Source organism: Orcinus orca, chromosome 8 (assembly GCF_937001465.1).
Source record: "Orcinus orca chromosome 8, mOrcOrc1.1, whole genome shotgun sequence".
Taxonomy (NCBI): domain Eukaryota; kingdom Metazoa; phylum Chordata; class Mammalia; order Artiodactyla; family Delphinidae; genus Orcinus; species Orcinus orca.
In genome coordinates, this window is record NC_064566.1 from 60,003,409 (window position 1) to 60,021,975 (window position 18,567).

The 18,567-nt window shown below is 43.9% G+C and overlaps 1 protein-coding gene across 1 annotated transcript in view; it reads right to left on the reverse strand.

Annotated features, from left to right (window-relative positions):
- Positions 1 to 18,567, reverse strand: part of RAB30 (RAB30, member RAS oncogene family) — an 86,104-nt gene that overhangs the window by 15,668 nt on the left and 51,869 nt on the right. The window contains exons 2-3 of the mRNA XM_004271835.3: positions 6,324 to 6,424; positions 2,903 to 2,986 (exon numbers count right to left, since the gene is read on the reverse strand). Coding sequence (XP_004271883.1) covers positions 2,903 to 2,986; positions 6,324 to 6,416 — 177 coding nt within the window. The 5' untranslated portion in view covers positions 6,417 to 6,424. The remainder of the gene's footprint in view (positions 1 to 2,902; positions 2,987 to 6,323; positions 6,425 to 18,567) is intronic.

Here is an 18,567-nt window from a genome sequence, read left to right on the forward strand (position 1 = left end):
CTCTACTGATTGGGCACTAAGACTTAATACCTATGAGAATCTTTCTATCACCTTTGCTTAGCTGCCTGTGATGTTGGGAGTCATCCTAGAAAGAATGGGACTTGTAGGAGAGGCTGAGGGTGGATGATGAGCAGTCAGGAGAGAAACCAGGGTTCTGGTCCTGCCCTGCCACTCGCCAGGTGGGTGATCCTGTACAAACCACGGGTGGATTCTCTTTCCATTGGCTCTATGGGGCCCTGAGAAAGCCTGCAAACTACTAGCAAAAAGACACTTAACTCTCACCAAGAAGAGGTATTCAGTAAATGTTAAAGAACACCAACAATAATAAGACAACAACTGCTTCCTTAGTGAAGCCTGGGCTGCTCTCCTCACATGTCCAAGTGTTAATGAGACCCTTGGACTAATGTAGTTGAAGAGGGTCATTTTCTATCTTGATTCTACATATACGGCTAGAAAAAATCCCAGGCAAATTAATTAGGACTGGATTTCGGAGATGAACCAACTCTCACTTCTCATAGACGAAGGTCCAGAGGCCTAAAGTGATGATGGGAACGGGCACTGTGCTGTGATACAAAGATGAGTAAGATATAAACCTTGTTCTTGGGGAGCCTGTGGTCTCGTGGTAGAGTTAGATGCTATAAAAAGATGGATTTTAGCTGAGTATAATAAGTACTTCAAAATGAGGTTATGGTTCACGGAAAGTGGCATAAATGTAATACCTAAATCTGGGGATTCAGGAATGAAAAATAAGCCTGTTCTTTAACAGTGGGGACCATTTCTTATTCACTGCTATCTATTCCCAGGGCCTGGCATATGGCAGGCATGAACCTTTCTGGTCAAAGGAATGAACTCATACATATATATGTATATAAATGGGAAACCCAAACATCTGGGAATACAATGCCTAAAACAGAAGTTACCTTAACCCAGCTCCTTGGGATGGTACCACCTGCCTCTGCTGGAACAGGAGGGAACTACAAGTGGCTCTTCCTGCCGCCGCCTCTCAAGTGCACACGCCTGGCTCCCTTCTCTCCCCACCCAGCTTCTTCTCACCACCCCAATGCACAGTTTTTCTGACCTTTCCAGTTGGCATTTATGTGGATTCCACACCCTGCTTTTATTTTCCAGAGCCCCCAGCTCTCCATCACTATTGTATTTCGTGTAGATGTCTTTGCAGTAAAAAAAAAAAAACAAACCCTTTGAAGAGTCAGGGCTGGAAGAGGCACTAGGAAAGATACTGTCCCCCACTCAGGAGCCTCATCCTAAACACATCTCTGTATGTCTGTGACATGCTGTAAGAGCACCCCGGAGCTTCTCTGCCCTTCCTGAGGCATCTGAAGGTGGGAGTGCAGGTACCTATGGGAGAAGGATGCAAGTGACATGGACTCAAACTTGGGATGCTGAGGTTGGGATCTGGCTAGAACTCTGATGCCAGGGTCCTCACTGTGCTGCTGATGCCAGGGTCACCGCTTCTTTCCATGGGACTCAGCTCTGAAAGATCTGACCGTGGAATTTCACTAACTCTGAGGGGCACAGTGCCAAAGATCAGTATCTCTACCCTCCTTCCAAGTAATTTAGTCTTTTTTCTTCTTCTTCTTTTTTGGCCACACCATGCCGCGTGTGAGATCTTAGTTCCCTGACCAGGGATCAAACCCATGCCCCCTGCAGTGGAAGCACAGAGACTTAACCACTGGACCGCCAGGGAAGTCCCCCAAGTAATTACTGCACACTTCTTTCCATCACCTCCCGCTTTCCTTGCTCCGAGATAATGGGCTTACTATGCTTTCATTCTCCTCTGCTCTCAGAGCAGTAGAGACCCCTGTCAGGGAGGCAGTGAGGTGCACTGGCCCACACAAAACCGGTTCAGATCCTGCCTACCTCCCTTGCTAAACTGTGTAGCCCTGGATAAATAAGTCACTCAACCTCTCTGAAAACTATAAAATGAAGACAATTTACCACTTACCTCACAGAGTTTACAAAAAGGATTAAGTTAAATGTAAAAACAGGTAGCAGGGGCATTGATGCATATTAGGCACTCGAAAAATACTACCTCCCTTCTCCTGTTACTGAACTCAGACGCCATAGCTCATACAGGTACCAAACCATCCAGAGGCCACAAAGGGGACGGGGCAGATCATGGACCCTTCCTGGACCCCTCATTTAGTATTTCTCCCTTACTAGGGATAGGGGTAGGGTGGTAGACAGAATAATTCCAATAAATGATTCATACAACAGAATGACCCATAATGAATGTAGGAATCGGGAGGCTCTTTCATGAAGCTGCTATTAAGAAGAAACAGGGAGCTCAGGTCCGTGCTCTGTGATGACCTAGATGGGTGGGATGGGGGTGGGGGAAGGGAGGTCCAAGAAGGAAAGGATATATGTATACACATAGCTGATTCACTTTATTGTACAGCAGAAACTAACACAACATTGTAAAGCAATCGTACTCCAATTTAAAAAAAAAAAGAAGAAGATATAGCTCTGCATAATGGCCCAACTCAAGAGATCCCCAAAAGAAATTTCTTCCTTTTTTTTTTTTTGGCCATGCCACACAGCATGCGGGATCTTAGTCCCCTGACCAGGGATCGAACCCATGCCCCCTGCAGTGGAAGCACGGAGTCTTAACCACTGGACCACCAGGGAAGTCTGACATGACAAGAGACAGGACAAACTTGCCTCAGCTCTTCTCTCTCTGTCTTCCCATTTGTAAACACATCACCCATAACCCCTTCCTGTCCCTATAAATGGAAGAGAGGAACTCTGTTTGGAAATAAGCTGCCATGGCTGAGTATGTTATTTTCAGTGTGGGTTTCCATTAGGTGATTTAATAAATGTTATGAAAACACTACTTCCTCTCACACAACACAATGAAACCCTTATTGAACACTTAGTATCTTACCTTTACTTTTTCACCATTAATCTCCACTGTCTTAATCATAAAATCAACTCCAATTGTGGCTCCTTGTCCTGGGGGGAAAAGACCCTAAAGCAGAAATAATAGAAAATAACAATAAGCAAATCTTTCAATTAAATGAGATTCTCCCCCCACCCCACCCCATTACTACCCATCGCCAGCTCCTTCCTTTGGCTGAGTTAACTGTTAGAAGAGAGAACTCTGGTTAGTGTCATGGGAACCCTGTTTAATTTAACTTTGTGTGTATGTTTTGAGGGGAGGAGAAAGGAGGGTGGATGGGGGAGAGAGAAATGCTGAAAGAAGAAGGAAGGGGAAAGGGGTACAAAGAAAGGAGGAAGCAGACAGAGAGGGTAAAAGAAGAGAACTGGGAAAGGACGGGGGACCTGACTTCAAAGAATGAAACAGAAAAATCAGACACAAGGATAAGACATGGAGCTGCAGGGATGAGATCAGGATGGTCTGGGTGGGGGCAAAACGGACAGGTGCTCTAAAAGGTAAGCTCAAGGAAGATTCAAACTGGCTATTAGTCTAGGGCATGGACAGCCATGGGGGTGAACAACCAAGATGAAAAAACAAACAAGAACTCAACACAAGAAACATGAATGAGACAGTGATCCTCTGAATTTCCATCCGCCCTGAGAGTGATAACTATTTCTGTACCATACAGATATAACTACATGAGATCAGGGCCAATGACCCTGGGAAGATAACTGAAGAAAAGCAGTCATCCAGGGAGACAGTATAGTAGAAATAGCACCAAACCAGGAGGCAGCAGCCTAAGGATCTCTGAGTGACCTTAGGCAAACCAGTCCTTCTCTCTGGTATGATGTAAGTATTTCAAAACAAAGCTTTACATCAAATTGGAAGCTGAACTAGAAAGGTATGATTTTAGTAAAATTACATGTATAATGTAATTTACTGTCACATAATATTTCCTGTAAGCTTAGGGAGGGAGTTGAAGTGGGAAGGAATTCTATCAAGAAAGAACCCTTCACCTAGTTTCTCTTCCCTCTTCACATTCATACTCCAGAATTTCCAGAAATTAAAGTAAAATGGACTGTATTAGCTCTGGGAGCTAAGACTGGGGCATCTTTAATTAATTCCATTCCCTAACAAGAGGGTTCTTTAATTAAAGTATGAACTTAAAAGACTGAGCATCAGACCAACAGAAACTGTTCCACTGCACGTCTGCAAAAGATGTAAATATAAACATTCACAACTTTGCTTACAAATATTGAATCAATTTTCTTCTATTTTGGTTTGGCTCAAACACAAGGCTGCCAAGCTTCAAGTTTACAGCTCCAGCTGTTTTGCAGTATAACAAATGCCAAAAAATAAAACAAATCCTTCCCAGTGTCTCCCTCATCATTTTGTTCCCCAATTCCTCATGCCTCAAAAACAGCTGAATCCAATTCATTTTAACTGTCTACTAAATAACAAAACTAAACATAATCCTGTCTATGAAATATGAACTTTGGGGGGAGTTAAGGGACTGGGAGGGGTAAAAAGTAAACAGAAAAGAAAAATAAGGGGTGGTGTGCTTATTGGTAAAAATTACTGTTTAAAAATCAAAGTATTTTTACCCCTAATGACAAGAATTATGCTTTTAAAAAGAAAAGCCAGACTCCTACGGTCTCAGAAGTTAGAACATGCAAAAGATAAAAAATATCACGCTGTGAACCGGAAGATCTGGATTCTACTCCTAGCCTTGCCACTAACATGATATGAGATGCTAACAAGTCATTTCATCCCTCTAAGACCTGAGTTTTTTACCTATAAAATGAGAAGAGCGGGTTGAAAAGTCTCTAAGGGAACTTTCAGTCATTAGACAAGGTCAAGGGAACTTCTGACAAAGGGACTGAAAACTTTACGTCTCTGCAGTCTTGTCCTCCTGCCAAAAGCAGAAAGGTTACTAATGGTAGAGGGAAGTAAAACCAGTTGGAGTTTCCAATATTACGCCATGGCGGTTGACTGAGCCCAGATGCCTGTCAGCTTTTTACTTTTGATTTCACCAGGCCATGGCTTAGTAAAAAGTCCTATTCTGCGTTCATTATCATGGGAAAAACCTTGACATTTCCAAAGATGACTCTCTGCCCTCAAGCTATTTGTGTTAACCAATCTGTCTCTCCAGTTTTCCAGAGAACCACAGACTGTCAGAGCTAGAAGGGGCCTTGGAGATCACAGGGAGGCAGGAAGGCCCGGCAAGGGGGCGGAGTTTCCCCAGGCTTACGGGGCAAGAGCTGCGACGAGGGCCCGTGTCTCCACTCTCGAGCCAGTGTTCTCTCCTGGGCACCAGGTTGCCCTGTGCCTTAGACAGAAGAGCTATTCTCAACCTTCCCCATTAGCACTTTATGAAAATGCAAGATGCATGCATGATAAATCCTGAAAAGGATGCCATTCATAATTTTCCAGGAAAACACAGAAGGTCAACCTCAGAATGATTTCCCACCCATTTCTGTGTGAAATCAGGTATATAATCTCTGGCAGTAATTCTCAAAAGGGCAGCCCCAAAGGGAACTTGTACTTAGAACAAATGATAAGGACTCAACCCAGAGGGAACATTTAATTTAGTTCAAATAGTCCTTCACTGTTCTCATTTCATTCCTGTGGAATAGATTAGAAAAATCAGCATATTTGGTTCTAAACCAAAACGATTTGATCAGCTTTCTGGGAGGAACTGAGAGGGCATCAGCAGGGAGCTTGAGGGGTTTAATTTGAATTTGAGTTTTTAAAAAGTTAACATTTAGGTTTAACTTGACATCCAGATTCATTTGTTTCCACCTTTGGATTATTATTAACGAGTAATCTTTTTTTTTTTAATCTGATAAGCTATTTTTGATACTGCGGACTGAAAGCAAAACCACTCACCCCTTTTACTAAAAGAAGCCATGAGAGGCGTGGGAGGGCTGGTGGAGACCCACTGAGCCGTGCTCCCTGGAAATGGTTCAGAAACTCTAGTCTATACGAACTCTTACGTATAAAATAAATAAGCTGTGAGGATATATTATACAACACTGGGAATCCAGCCAACATCTTATAATAACTATAAATGGAGTCTAACCTTTAAAAATGGTGAATCACTATGTTGTACACCTATAATATAATACTGTACATCAACTATACTTCAATTTTTTTAAAAAGTCAAAAGAAAAGAAAGAGCAAAGGATATTTCACAGAGAAAATAGTGGTCATGTTCACCGTTGCTGAGACTTCAAATAAGATGAAAATTTTTAAATGTCGAAAAAAAACCCTCCAGACTAGGCTATGGAGCTGGTACACTTGCAAAGGGCTCGTTAAGCATTGGCAGCCAAGAGGCTGGCGTAGGTACCACTCACCCATCCTGTCAGGATCCCCTAACCCCGAAGGCCAGATGGAAAAACCCGACCCCAGACTTCAGACTTCTTACCTGAGTGAACCGTCGGACTAGGCACGTCTTCCCCACACCAGCATTGCCGATTAAAACAATTTTAAACAGGAAATCATAATCTTCCATACTCATTTACACAGCTGCAAGGCAAACACAGGCACGAGTGAGATGGGCCTGGTCAGACTTGCCCACAGAGCTCAAGCTGCACCACCCCGTCTCCTCGGGAACAGCAGGGCTGACTCATTTGAGGAGCAATTTAACACTCCCCTCTGGTGACCCTGCCAGTGAGAGAGGAACACAGGTGTTTGGTCACAGACGGACTTTATTCCTTCCCAGTCACCTCACACCACAAAGAGCAAATGACACAGAGGTCATTTCACCTGGTAAACTTTATTCTTCCAAGCAGTCAGGTCGCAGGTCTCTCATGTGATAAGATGTTTTCTTTTAGCATCAAAAGGAGATTGCAAATCTCTGTGCAGACAAGCTGGGAGTGCAAGGAAGCAGAGCGAAGGGGAGCCCATCCAAAGCTGAAAGGTGGTTTATGTACATGCTGTGAGTGCCTCTGGGAGGAAAGGCTAGAAACTGGGAGACTGAACAAAGGGAGGAAGCTTCCAGTCTCCTGCAAGCCCTGGGGGTCTTGGGGTCTTACCAGTGGGAGTTACTGCCATCTTCCCTTCTATCACCACCCCGTTGCTACACCTCCTGCCAGCCTTGCTGATGCTGCAGTATCTCCCAAGGTGCTGGTCTTTTCATTCCCATAGGCTGTGTACATGGTATTTCCTCTATCTGGGATGCCCTCCCGCCCACCCTTTCTGTGTTGTGAAGTCAACCCTTTAAGGACCAATGCAAGCGTCTCTTTCTCTCTCAATTTTTCGCTGATCTTCCCCCAATAAACACATTCATTGTTCCTCTGTCCTGAAACTTCATACAATTATTTGTTCAAACATCTGCCTCATCCTCGAGGGAAGGGATGATGTCTTACAGCTCTATTTTCCTAGCCCATGGGACAGAGTTACACTCAGTAAATATCTTCTCTGTAGAATTAAATAATCAATGGACCTATGGCTGAAGTGTAGGCCTTAGTTTCTTAATTGTGCTAAAAAGAATACTACCTGCTCTGTCTACTTCAGAGGACTGTGGTGCAGATTTGAAAGAAAAAAAAAAAAACTATACAAAAGAGGCTTGGTTAACCACAAAGCCCTACCCGCGTAAAAACAATTATTGTCTACTGAGTACCTACTACAGCACTGTGCTAGTCACCATAGGAAATACAGAGATGAGACAGTCTCTGCCCTTGAAACCAACATGAGAAAAGTTAGAAAACAATAACAGGGCTTCCCTGGTTGCGCAGTGGTTAAGAATCTACCTGTCAATGCAGGGGACATGGGTTCCAGCCCTGGTTCGGGAAGATCCCACATGCCGCGAAGCAACTAAGCCGGTGCACCACAACTACTGAGCCTGCGCTCTAAAGCCTGCAAGCCACTACTACTGAGCCCATGTGCCACAACTACTGAAGCCCGCGCGCCTGGAGCCCGTGCTCTGCAACAAGAGAAGCCACCGCAATAAGAAGCCCGCACACTACAACGAAGAGTAGCCCCCACTCGCCGCAACTAGAGAGAAAGCCTGCAGGCAGCAACGAAGACTCAACATAGCCAAAAATAAATTAATTAAATAAATAAATTTTAAAAAAACAATAACAAAGTTAAATAAAATTGAGAAAACCAGAAAAAACCTCATTTCATAAGGTGAAGGCAGAACAAGCCCAAGGGACTCTGGAGGAAGAGGAAAAGGATGATCAGCGAGCCCAAGATGGTAAGGGTGCCTGGGAGGCTAGAGCAGCCCGGAGTCACTCCTACCAGCCAGCTGAAGCTCAAAGGGCTGAGGGTTGCAGGGTGGAAGGACAGAAGGGGAGTCCACTGCACTGAGACTTGTGAAGGAGCCAGAGGAGTAGATTCCCTGTGTGCAAAGGTGGTTTCTATGTGGATTCCAATGATCCTTGGAAAGATGACTGACGGCCAAGCCAACGTGCAGGTGGCAGCCCAGGGGGTTCTGTCTCTGTTCACCGGGACTGTGAAGGAAAAATATCTCTCTGTCAAGAATCTGGATCCAGGGCTTCCCTGGTGGCGCAGTGGTTGAGAATCTGCCTGCCAATGCAGGGGACACGGGTTCAAGCCCTGGTCTGGGAGGATCCCACATGCCGCGGAGCGACTAGGCCCGTGAGCCACAACTACTGAGCCTGCGCGTCTGGAGCCTGTGCTCCGCAACAAGAGAGGCCAAGAGAGTGAGAGGCCGGCGCACCGCAATGAAGAGTGGCCCCCACTTGCCACAACTAGAGATAGCCCTCGCACAGAAACGAAGACCCAACACAGCAAAAATAAATAAATTAATAAACTCCTACCCCTAACATCTTCTTTTAAAAAAAAAAAAAAAAAGAGTCTGGGTCCATAAACAGTCACTGAACTCACTATATGCCAGGCACTATACTTGGCACTTTATGTCTATTTCCATTTGTTTTTACAAGTTTATGAGGCTGGTATTTTATGTTACCTGTTTTGCAGGTGAGTAAATTGAGGGTCACCCAAAGTCATAAAGCTAACAGCCAGACTTCAAGTTCAGAAGGTATACATGCCATCAAAAGAAGCCTCACTGCCATATGCTCCCACAGTCCCCTCCCCTGCCCTATAGTAACTCACCAAGTTTTACTGTACTTAATTATTTATATCTGTCTCACACTCCAAGTTCATCCCTCAGCATGCACGTGCACGCGCACACACAGCTGTGAGCAGCATGAGAGCAGTGAAGTCTCTGTCTGATTGAGCCCTGACCCCAGCCCCTCCCTATCATCACCATTGTCACCGTCATCATCATCATCACCTCATTCTTTATTATTAACTCATTGATCCTCACAACACTCCTATCAGGTAGACACTATTAGCATTCTAACTTGACAGATGGGGAGACTGAGGCACAGGAGAAGTTAAATAAGAAGTCATTAAGGTCCTACTTAACGGTGGGTCCCCCTTCACTGATGGAAGTGAAATTCAAACCCAGATAGCCTGGGTCCAGCTCCCACATCCCTGAAGCACTGCCCTACGGCGCCTTTCAGAATGCCTGGCTTATAATAGCATCTTAAGAAAGATCTGAAGAAATGGAATGATGAAGGGTAAGACTCAATAAATGTGATTTCCTTTTTCTCTTCCCCTCTGGCTTCAAATCCAGAACTCTTTCTACCACACTGTAGCAGTTTAAATAAGAACCAAGGTCAGACTCTGGCTAAAATGGCAGGGATTAAAACTCAATAAAGCTGTTAAAAGTGAAAAGGAAATATATCTCAGGGCTAGGTGCAAGGAGAGCAGGAAGATGTGAGGCTCTGTGGCTCATATGCGGACCATAACTCACTGCTTCCTAAGTCAACAAAAAGAGAACACAGTACTGGGCCACATTCTTTTTCTGTGCTTAGATTGTTTGCAACACATTTATTTCTCCATCTTTGGCAGAGGTCAAAGAAACAAAGCAGAGAATCGAGAGAAGAAAGTCCAAAAACAAAGACCTGAGAAACAGGGCTCTTAAGAGAAGGTCAACAGTGCCCAAATTATGCACCTTCAGAGAAGGAAGGCAAAGAGTTACGTGGCCAGAGTCACGTTCATAGTCAAGTCTCGGGTAGAGACCACCTGGAGCAAGCCACAGACTAAAAGTGAAGGCCCGGGCTTCCCTGGTGGCGCAGTGGTTGAGAGTCCACCTGCCGATGCAGGGGACACGGGTTCATGCCCCAGTCCGGGAAGATCCCACATGCCGCGGAGCAGCTGGGCCTGTGAGCCATGGCCGCTGAGCCTGCACGTCCGGAGCCTGTGCTCTGCAACGGGAGAGGCCACAACAGTGAGAGGCCCGCGTACCGCAAAAAAAAAAAAAAAAAAGTGAAGGCCCTTCTCCTTTCTATAAGAAATTATTTTAATGCTCCGTTAAATGTTTTTTTAAATAAACTTCTGGGAGAAAAAGTGTCTGGTCTCTTTAGAAATGCAGGCTGCCTGTGGCTACGGCTGGACTGTAAACTCCAGGTTACTGGCTGTGGTTACTGTTCTGTTTCTAATAGAAAACACATTGCTGGATGAAAAGCTCACAAGAATCTCTGGAAACTATGCTCTGAGGAAGACTTTCTGTTTGGGAAGTAATGTAACAGCTCAGGCATCACCAATCACCAAGTGACGAGACAGCATCCAAGGAGGGGGATCCCACTCAGTAGCAGTTAGTTACACGCAGCCCTAAAACTGAAAACAAAAGTTGCACCTTGTCTGGGGAGCAAACATGTCACAAGATACGCTACTGGCCAAGCACAATTCTAAGAACTGTATATTCTATTATTGTTAATAATAGCTGACACTTAATTCAATGTTTATTATGTGCCAGGTATTCTTCTACATGTGTTCACTTATTTAATCCTCACAACAACCGTATGAGGTAGGGTACTATGATTACCATCCCTAATCATAGCAGAGGAAACAGGCACAAAGAGTTTATCCTAAAGTCATGCAGCTAGTTAGTCTTAGGACCAGGACCCAAAGACAGATCCATCTGACTCCAGAGCCCTGCTCCTACTGAAATAGGATGCTGCGGCCCCCTGCCTCGTGGCTGACAGCGTTGCTGTAACTGTCATGAGGGCTGCAGGGTCAGTTGAATGTGCCCTGAGGTCCCTTGGAGCTGCAGTGTTCTGGAACCTCCCTGGTCTAGGAGCAATGCACCCACATTGAAAGGACCACACAGTGATTCTAGGTCATACAAGCACAGCTCCTCATGATGCCCTCCAAGCCCAGGTCTCTTTTAGGAGCTGGACCCAGACTTTTCCTTGAAAACCACATCCACAATTCAGTCACCATTTGTCCCTGTAACCAAGTATCGGCACAGGGAATATAAACAGGAACACTACTCAGATAAACAAGCGAAACCTCAAATATCATCACCACAATAGCTCTAAATAAATGGATATGTACAGAAGATTCAAAAAAGGAAAAAGAGATGAAGAAAAGAAAAAAATGAGTTTAAAAAGGATAAGGAAGCAAGATGTACTATGAAAAGCTTAAAAGAAAAAAAATTCTAAGCAATGTGATTTTGGCAACATAAACCATTTATCAAAGTGACCTTTTAAAAAAACAAAACAAACTGTATTCACTGCTGTACATCAGAACATTTTTTCCCCTTGCCCTTTTGGGCTCAGGGTAACAGATAAAGTCAAGGCTTCTGGTGAACACAGGGCCAGATCCCTGCCCTGGCTTCTGACCCCCAGCCCCTGCCCAAGAAAATGATACTCGGGGGACTTGTCCTCGTTCAAAAACCGTGTGTCTCACGCAGGTCCTTTTCTCTTTCAAGGTCTCAACCTTGGTCTATAAATGGAAGGGGTGGGTGAACAGGCGCCAGGGCCCCTCCTAGGACAGCCCCTCCCCAGGACAGCCCCTCCCCCAGGACAGCGTGTGCTGCCCCTTCTCTAACCCAAAGAGGCAGTATGAGAACTGGGTCTGCCAGAGAGCCGTGTAAAGTTTCCTCATCCCTAAAATCGGGATAGTATCAGAACCTACACCACTGAGTTGCTTGAGAGGCAAATCAGGTAATATATGGAAAAGTGATTCATAATCAAATGTATAATAATCAAATGTTTTAAAAAATATAATAATCAAAAAAAATTTTTTCCCTCAACCCTCTGACAAGAGTCACATATACTGATTGCAGAGCACACAGCCAAACAAAAAGGAAAGAAAATCACCTGGGGGAAATCTTTTTCCCTACCCACACCCCACCTGGGGGTAAGTACAGTTAATATTTTGGCATACATCCTTCTAACTTTTTTAATATATATATTCTCACATCTATGCGTTTTTTCATTTATGGATTTTTTAAACAAAAACAATCATAATATTACAAGAAGTTTTTTGTTTTCTACAGAGTGCTATTTTCCCAAAACCCAGAATCAGAACTCACGGTCTACAAAAAGAATGGACACCCAGAATGCCCATCAGCCTTCACTCAACACTTGCTCCTATGACCCTAAAAACTCAGGAAGGGGGAGGGGGAAGATAGTGACATAACTGAGAAATACTAAATACTATAACGCAATGTTGGAGATTTAAAAGGTTTTGAAAATTTCCACAATGAAGAAAACTGGCTAACTGTTTAATCCAGGATTTACCAAACATGACTTTAGCTGAAAAATCTTTTCTTATATTAATACCTTTTAACATCCCTTGCTACTAAGCCTCCACGAAACATTAGTGTCAAATGCTATTTTATAGCATTTGAAATCAGGGCTACCCAGGTAGGGTTGCTAGAGGGAGGGAGGGAAGAAGGAAGGAAGAGGAGACCTAGCTAAATTTCAATTTCAGATAGCAAACAAATAAATTTTAATATGTTTGCTCCAAATATTACATGGGACCTATGAATAATTTTTTAGTATATAAGTATGACCCAAATACTTCCTATGACATACTTTTTTAGGCTGAGCTGGGTCTTCATTGCGGCACACGGGCTTCTCTAGTTGCAGCGCGCGGGCTCCTCTAGTTGTGGCATGCGGGCTCAGTAGTTGTCGCTTGTGGGATTAGTTGCAGTATGTGGGATCTTAGTTCCCCAACCAGGGATAGACCCTGGGTCCCCTGCATTGGGAGCGTGGAGTCTTAACCACTGGACTGCCAGGGAAGTCTCTGGGCATTCTATATTTTATCTAGCAACTCCTACCCAGGGAAAATTTGACTCATCAGGTCTAGTAGAAACAGAGGCCCTAAGCACAACCCCAGCTGTGGAGGAAGATGGGCAGGACATTAGAAACATCAAAAACAACCAAACAAGGAATAAAAAAGGGCAGCAAGTAATATTTGAAGAAAGCATTACTGAGCTGGGGTTCTTCAGAATCTGGGCCAGACTCCAGGGACTGGGTTCAGACTGGCACACAGGGCTGAGCAAGTGAGTCTCTCCCTCCTGGACAATCCCAGGGCACTGTGGACCTTCCTCCAAGTACATATCCACAGGTGCTCTGTCTGGTGGAGGGGGCCGTGCCCTACACATCTATTGCTCCTACTGTCTGTCCTTAAAGACAAGGACCATGCTTCAACAAGATACTCGTGTCTGCATACTCCACTGGCTGTGTTCAAGAAGTATAGGATGAATTGGAACTGTTTGATCTGTCTTTTGCTCTAACAAGGTTCTGTCTCAGGAAGCTCATTATTGCTTAATTACTAGAAGGCAATTACTAAACATTACTTTAATCAACTGCTGCAGCTCACTTGCTTTACATCAGCTGCTAATTTCAAGTTACTGTGAGTTAATTATTCTTCTTGGCCAGGGATGGCAAACACCCACCTGTGCCGTGGCTGCTCCTCATTCATCAGGCCATAATCCCCAGCATTTTCACAGGGCCCTTTACAGTTTACCAAATGCTTTCACAGACATGATCTAATCTGGACCTGCCAACAAGAACTGCTTCTTATCATTCATTAGGCAGGTGAGGAAACCAAGGGTTTAGGTGATGACGTGATTCATCCTAAGTCACACACTGGTGAGTTGCAAGGTGACCTCTGTATCCTACGCACCTAGAACTTCTCCCCGTTGCATGAACACACTGTTTTCCCAGGTTCCTGGGTATTTGGAACATGATTTGAACACTTACGATGTGCCAGGAACTGTGCTGTTTCCATATATAATCTTATTTAACTTTTTCAACAACCTCATTAGGTAGGCTAATTTTTAACATCTTTATTGGAGTATAATTGCTTTACAATGGTGTGTTAGTTTCTGCTTTATAACAAAGTGAATCAGCTATACATATACATATATCCCCATATCTCCTCCTTCTAGGTAGGCTTATTATTCTTATATATAGATAAGGAAACTGAGGTTCAGAGAAGTTAACCTATTTGTTCAAAATTACACAGCTAATGAGTAAAAGTATCAGGATTCAAGATCCAAGTTTTTCTGTGACAAAATTAAGTTGGAACTCTGTGAGAGTTATACTAAAATAAATTCCATATGGATTAAAGATTTGGATTTTTAAAAACGAAAACATGAAAGTGCTAGAAGAAAGCAGGATATACATAAATATATAAATCTTAAAGTGGGGCAGGCTTTCTAAGAATTGCTCAAAATCAAAGCCATAAAATAAAGATAGTGACCCATTTGACTAATTTTTTTTAAATTCTGCATTGCAAAAGAGTAAAAGATAAACTGACTAAAATACCTGAAATGCATATAACTAAGGGCTAATTTCTTTAAATGCATAAAGAGTTCCTACAAATCAATAAGAAAAAATGAATAACCCAATAGAAAAATAGGGCAAAGGACATGAGCAGATAGTTTACAAGAAGGAAATTAAAATGGTACTTACATTTAAAAACAAGAAAAGATCAGCCTCACTCATATAGTTTGAGTAAATTCAAACTAAATGATCTATAATTATAAATAATAATTTATAATGAAAACTATAATCAATTTGTAGTCAGAGGCCATTTTTCATATCAGATTGGCAACATTCACTCTGTATTGGACAGAGTGTAGAGAAATGGGGCATTGAATACTGCTGGTGGGAGGCAAATCAATGCAACTTCTATGGAGGGCAATACTGAGTTAAAACTAAAAGGGCTATTATAACCCCTCCGACCCAGCAATTTCACTCCTAGGAATCTGTCCTACACTTATACTGATACACATGTGCGAAAACACATGGAGTAGGATATTCCTTACAACAATGTTTGTAATAGCAAATAAGAAATCAGCCTAAATCCATCAGCAGGAAAATAGTTGTACATATGGTGAAAACCACGCAGCCCACTATGGATATCTGTAAGATACATTAAGTGAAAGAAGCAAGGTGGAGAATGGTGTGTATAGTATGAAAAGAGGGGCATATAATTATTTATCTGCATATGCATAAAATATCTCCGAAAAACACAAAAGAAAACTAGCAACAGTGTTTGCTTCTGGAGAGGCTGTAGTATGTAGCTCTTTCTGGGAAAGAAGACAACCTCTAACTCTTAATAGACTCTGCCCTTTCATTCAGTCTACAATAGTGCTTAAAAGGCAAGGTAGGGCTTCCCTGGTGGCGCAGTGGTTGAGAGTCCGCCTGCCGATGCAGGGGACACGGGTTCGTGCCCCGGTGTGGGAAGATCCCACATGCCGCGGAGCGGCTGGGCCCGTGAGCCAAGGCCTCTGAGCCTGCGCGTCCGGAGCCTGTGCTCCGCAACGGGAGAGGCCATAACAGTGAGAGGCCCGCGTACCGAAAAAATAATAATAATAATATAAATAAATAAATAAATAAAAAGGCAAGGTAGTTGTCCTAATACAGAGAAAGGGGCCCTTTTAAAAATATCTGTTTGGGGTGCTCCGTCTCTATTTGTTTTTCTCTTTGTCTGCCCTGCTGCACCCCTTCCTGTGACAGAGATTCAGGAAGGAATGTTCCACCCAAGTTCTGCAGTTGCTTTTTCTAGTTCATGGTATATATTAAAACATGTCTCAGAGCAGCAAGACTCGACATGGTAGGCTCATTCTTTCACATCAACTTCCCTTAAAACCAAATACCCATCGTATGACAGCCAAATCCAATGGACAGAAAGATAGTCTATTTGTGTCACTAATAAAAACAAAACTCTCGCCCATGTAAATCAGGTATTACCACTCAGAAATTACTCTCACTGTACCCTGACACAGAATCTTCCTGAGGAAGCAGGAGAAGCCTGTCCTTTTCTCCCCACTTCACAGAAATGGCATTTGAAAGTAGGAGAGTGACTCACCTCAGGCCACTCAGCATGTAAGCAACAGAGTCAGAAGAGACACGTGGGTCCCCTGACTCTAAATCAGAGCTGCCGCCAGGACAAATAAAGTCTGCAAATATAAATCCCTACTGGGCGAGGCCACGGGCCTAACCACCAATGGAAGCTGGCATGGACCCGTGGATGGGAGGCAGGTCAAAAGCAGCCCTTGGCTTGCTTGCATTGGGAGGGATATTACATCCAATAAAAGGAATCTCGAAGAGAGGAAAAAGAAAAAAAAAAGCAGCCCTTGGGAATAGTTTTTAAGACATGCAAAAAAAATAAATAAATAAAGTAGGCCTGAGATCTCCACAATATTATTTTCAAAACCAAGACAATAAAATATTTTACCTTCTTCTTTGTACATATTGTCTTTTATACTTTCCTATTTCCTCGAAATACAAAATGGATTTGGGATACCAGACAAAGAAGAAAAATGAAAAGTAATCCAAGAAACAGCATTTCATCAGAACTTTCACCAAAGCACACTTCCAAATGATCTTGTTTAAGCAAACAATGCTCTTTCACCTTCCACAGTGAGAAGGTGTCACTGCCCTGAGCCCAAATGGGTTTTCCCACATATAAGTGAGAGGAGGAGGGAGGGCCACTGCTGAGGACCCACTTGGGCCCCCATTCAGTTCATTCCCCAGGCAGAGCTAATTTGTTTTGTACCACAGCACCTGGGGGCAGGTGCTTGACCAAGAGCCTTGGATGCACTTGGTAGTATTGGCACCTTGATTTCCAGGGGAAAAGGAAGATACCCTTCCCACTCATTAATCCCTTCCCAAGATTGGGAGCCTCAGTCTGCAAAACATGTTTGTTGCACTGATCTAAAAAAGGCCTTCCCCAGACCCAACTTGCTGTTTCCAGCTTCTGCACAAGCCCAGGCCAGGCTCCCTCTATTGTTCTCCTCCAACAATAAACAATACCACCCACAAAGAGCTCCGGGGAGGGGGGGCAGGTTTGTCCCCCACCCCCCACCCCGCCATCGTGTTCTCTAAATCGGGGATTGTGTCTAATCTTTCCTCTGCAGAAGGTTTCCTGCGCCTGTTTGGCTGCACCGGAAGGGCCTCATTATCAGCATCTTTAGGCTCCTCCCCCAGGGTGAGCGCACAATGTGGCCCAGCCAGGAGACCAGAGGTCACGGCTGCAGCCCCAAGCACTTCCCTCTGCCTTAGGGACGCAAGGCAGACCAAGCATGGAGGTATCTCCTTCCCTGTCACTCCAGGCTAGACCCTACCCTCAGCTGTTTAAGCTGATTCCCTCCTCACTGGAAGCAGGAGACAAAGGAAAAGGAAAGCAAGTGTCCACGTGCTCTATGACTCAAACGGATGAGGATAAAATGTAGCAATTCTCCCAAGTTTATCTCCCAGGATTGTGCCAGGTCACAGGAGAATGACTATTTGCCTAATGCTTAGAGACTTCATACACACCAGCCCATTTCATCCTTGAAACAGCCTTTTGGGTGGGATTTCATAGTTACTATCAACAAGCTTTTACATCTATAGAGCACCTCAAGTTTGCTAGGTGCTGTCCTGTAAATTATCTTATCTGCATCCTGGCAAATCCTATCTGGAAGATGGGGTAGAAATTCTCCCCCAGCCTGGTCCCCCAACACACACATACACGCGCAAGCACACAGCCTGCCATAAGCCATTTGTTGCCAAGGCCTGCAGATGTGCTGTCAGAAATGTATCTTGAATACCCCTCTCTGCACTACCTTTGTCTCTACCGCACCAACCTGGCTCAGGCCCTTGCCACCTCTCACCCAGCCAGTGACGTCTAAGCAGGTGAAGTATAAAGTGGCACAACTTTCCTCACTAGCAAGTTTTCAATATTTATCAAAAGCCTTAACAACATCCACACTCTTTGATCTAGCAATTTTGCTTCTGGGAATTTTCCTAAGGAATGATTCCAAGATGTGCACAAAGGTTCATTCACAGTAGCACACATAGAAAGTTCATTCCAGTATTACTTAGAATAGACCCCCAAAATGGATCGAGTAAAGCCTGTATCCAACAATGGAGAAATGGTTACACTTTTACTGAGCAACATGATATAACACTATGAAATATATACTTGGAAGAAAATACAGTTTTTAATAGATCTTTATTGGAATATAATTGCTTCACAATACTGTGTTAGGTTCTGTTGTACAACAAAGTGAACCAGCCATATGCATACATATACCCCCATATCCCCTCCCTCTTGAGCCTCCCTCCCACCCTCCCTATCCCACCCCTCTAGGTGGTCACAAAGCACCGAGATGATTTCCCTGTGCTATGTGGCTGCTTCCCACTAGCTATCGGTTTTACGTTTGGTAGTGTATATATGTACATACCACTCTCTCACTTCTTCCCAGCTTACCCTTCCCCCTCCCTGTGTCCTCAAGTCCATTCTCTAGTAGGTCTGCATCTTTATTCCCCTCCTGCCCCTAGGTTCTTCATGACCATTTTTTTTTTTTTTTAGATTCCAAATATATGTGTTAGCATACAGTATTTGTT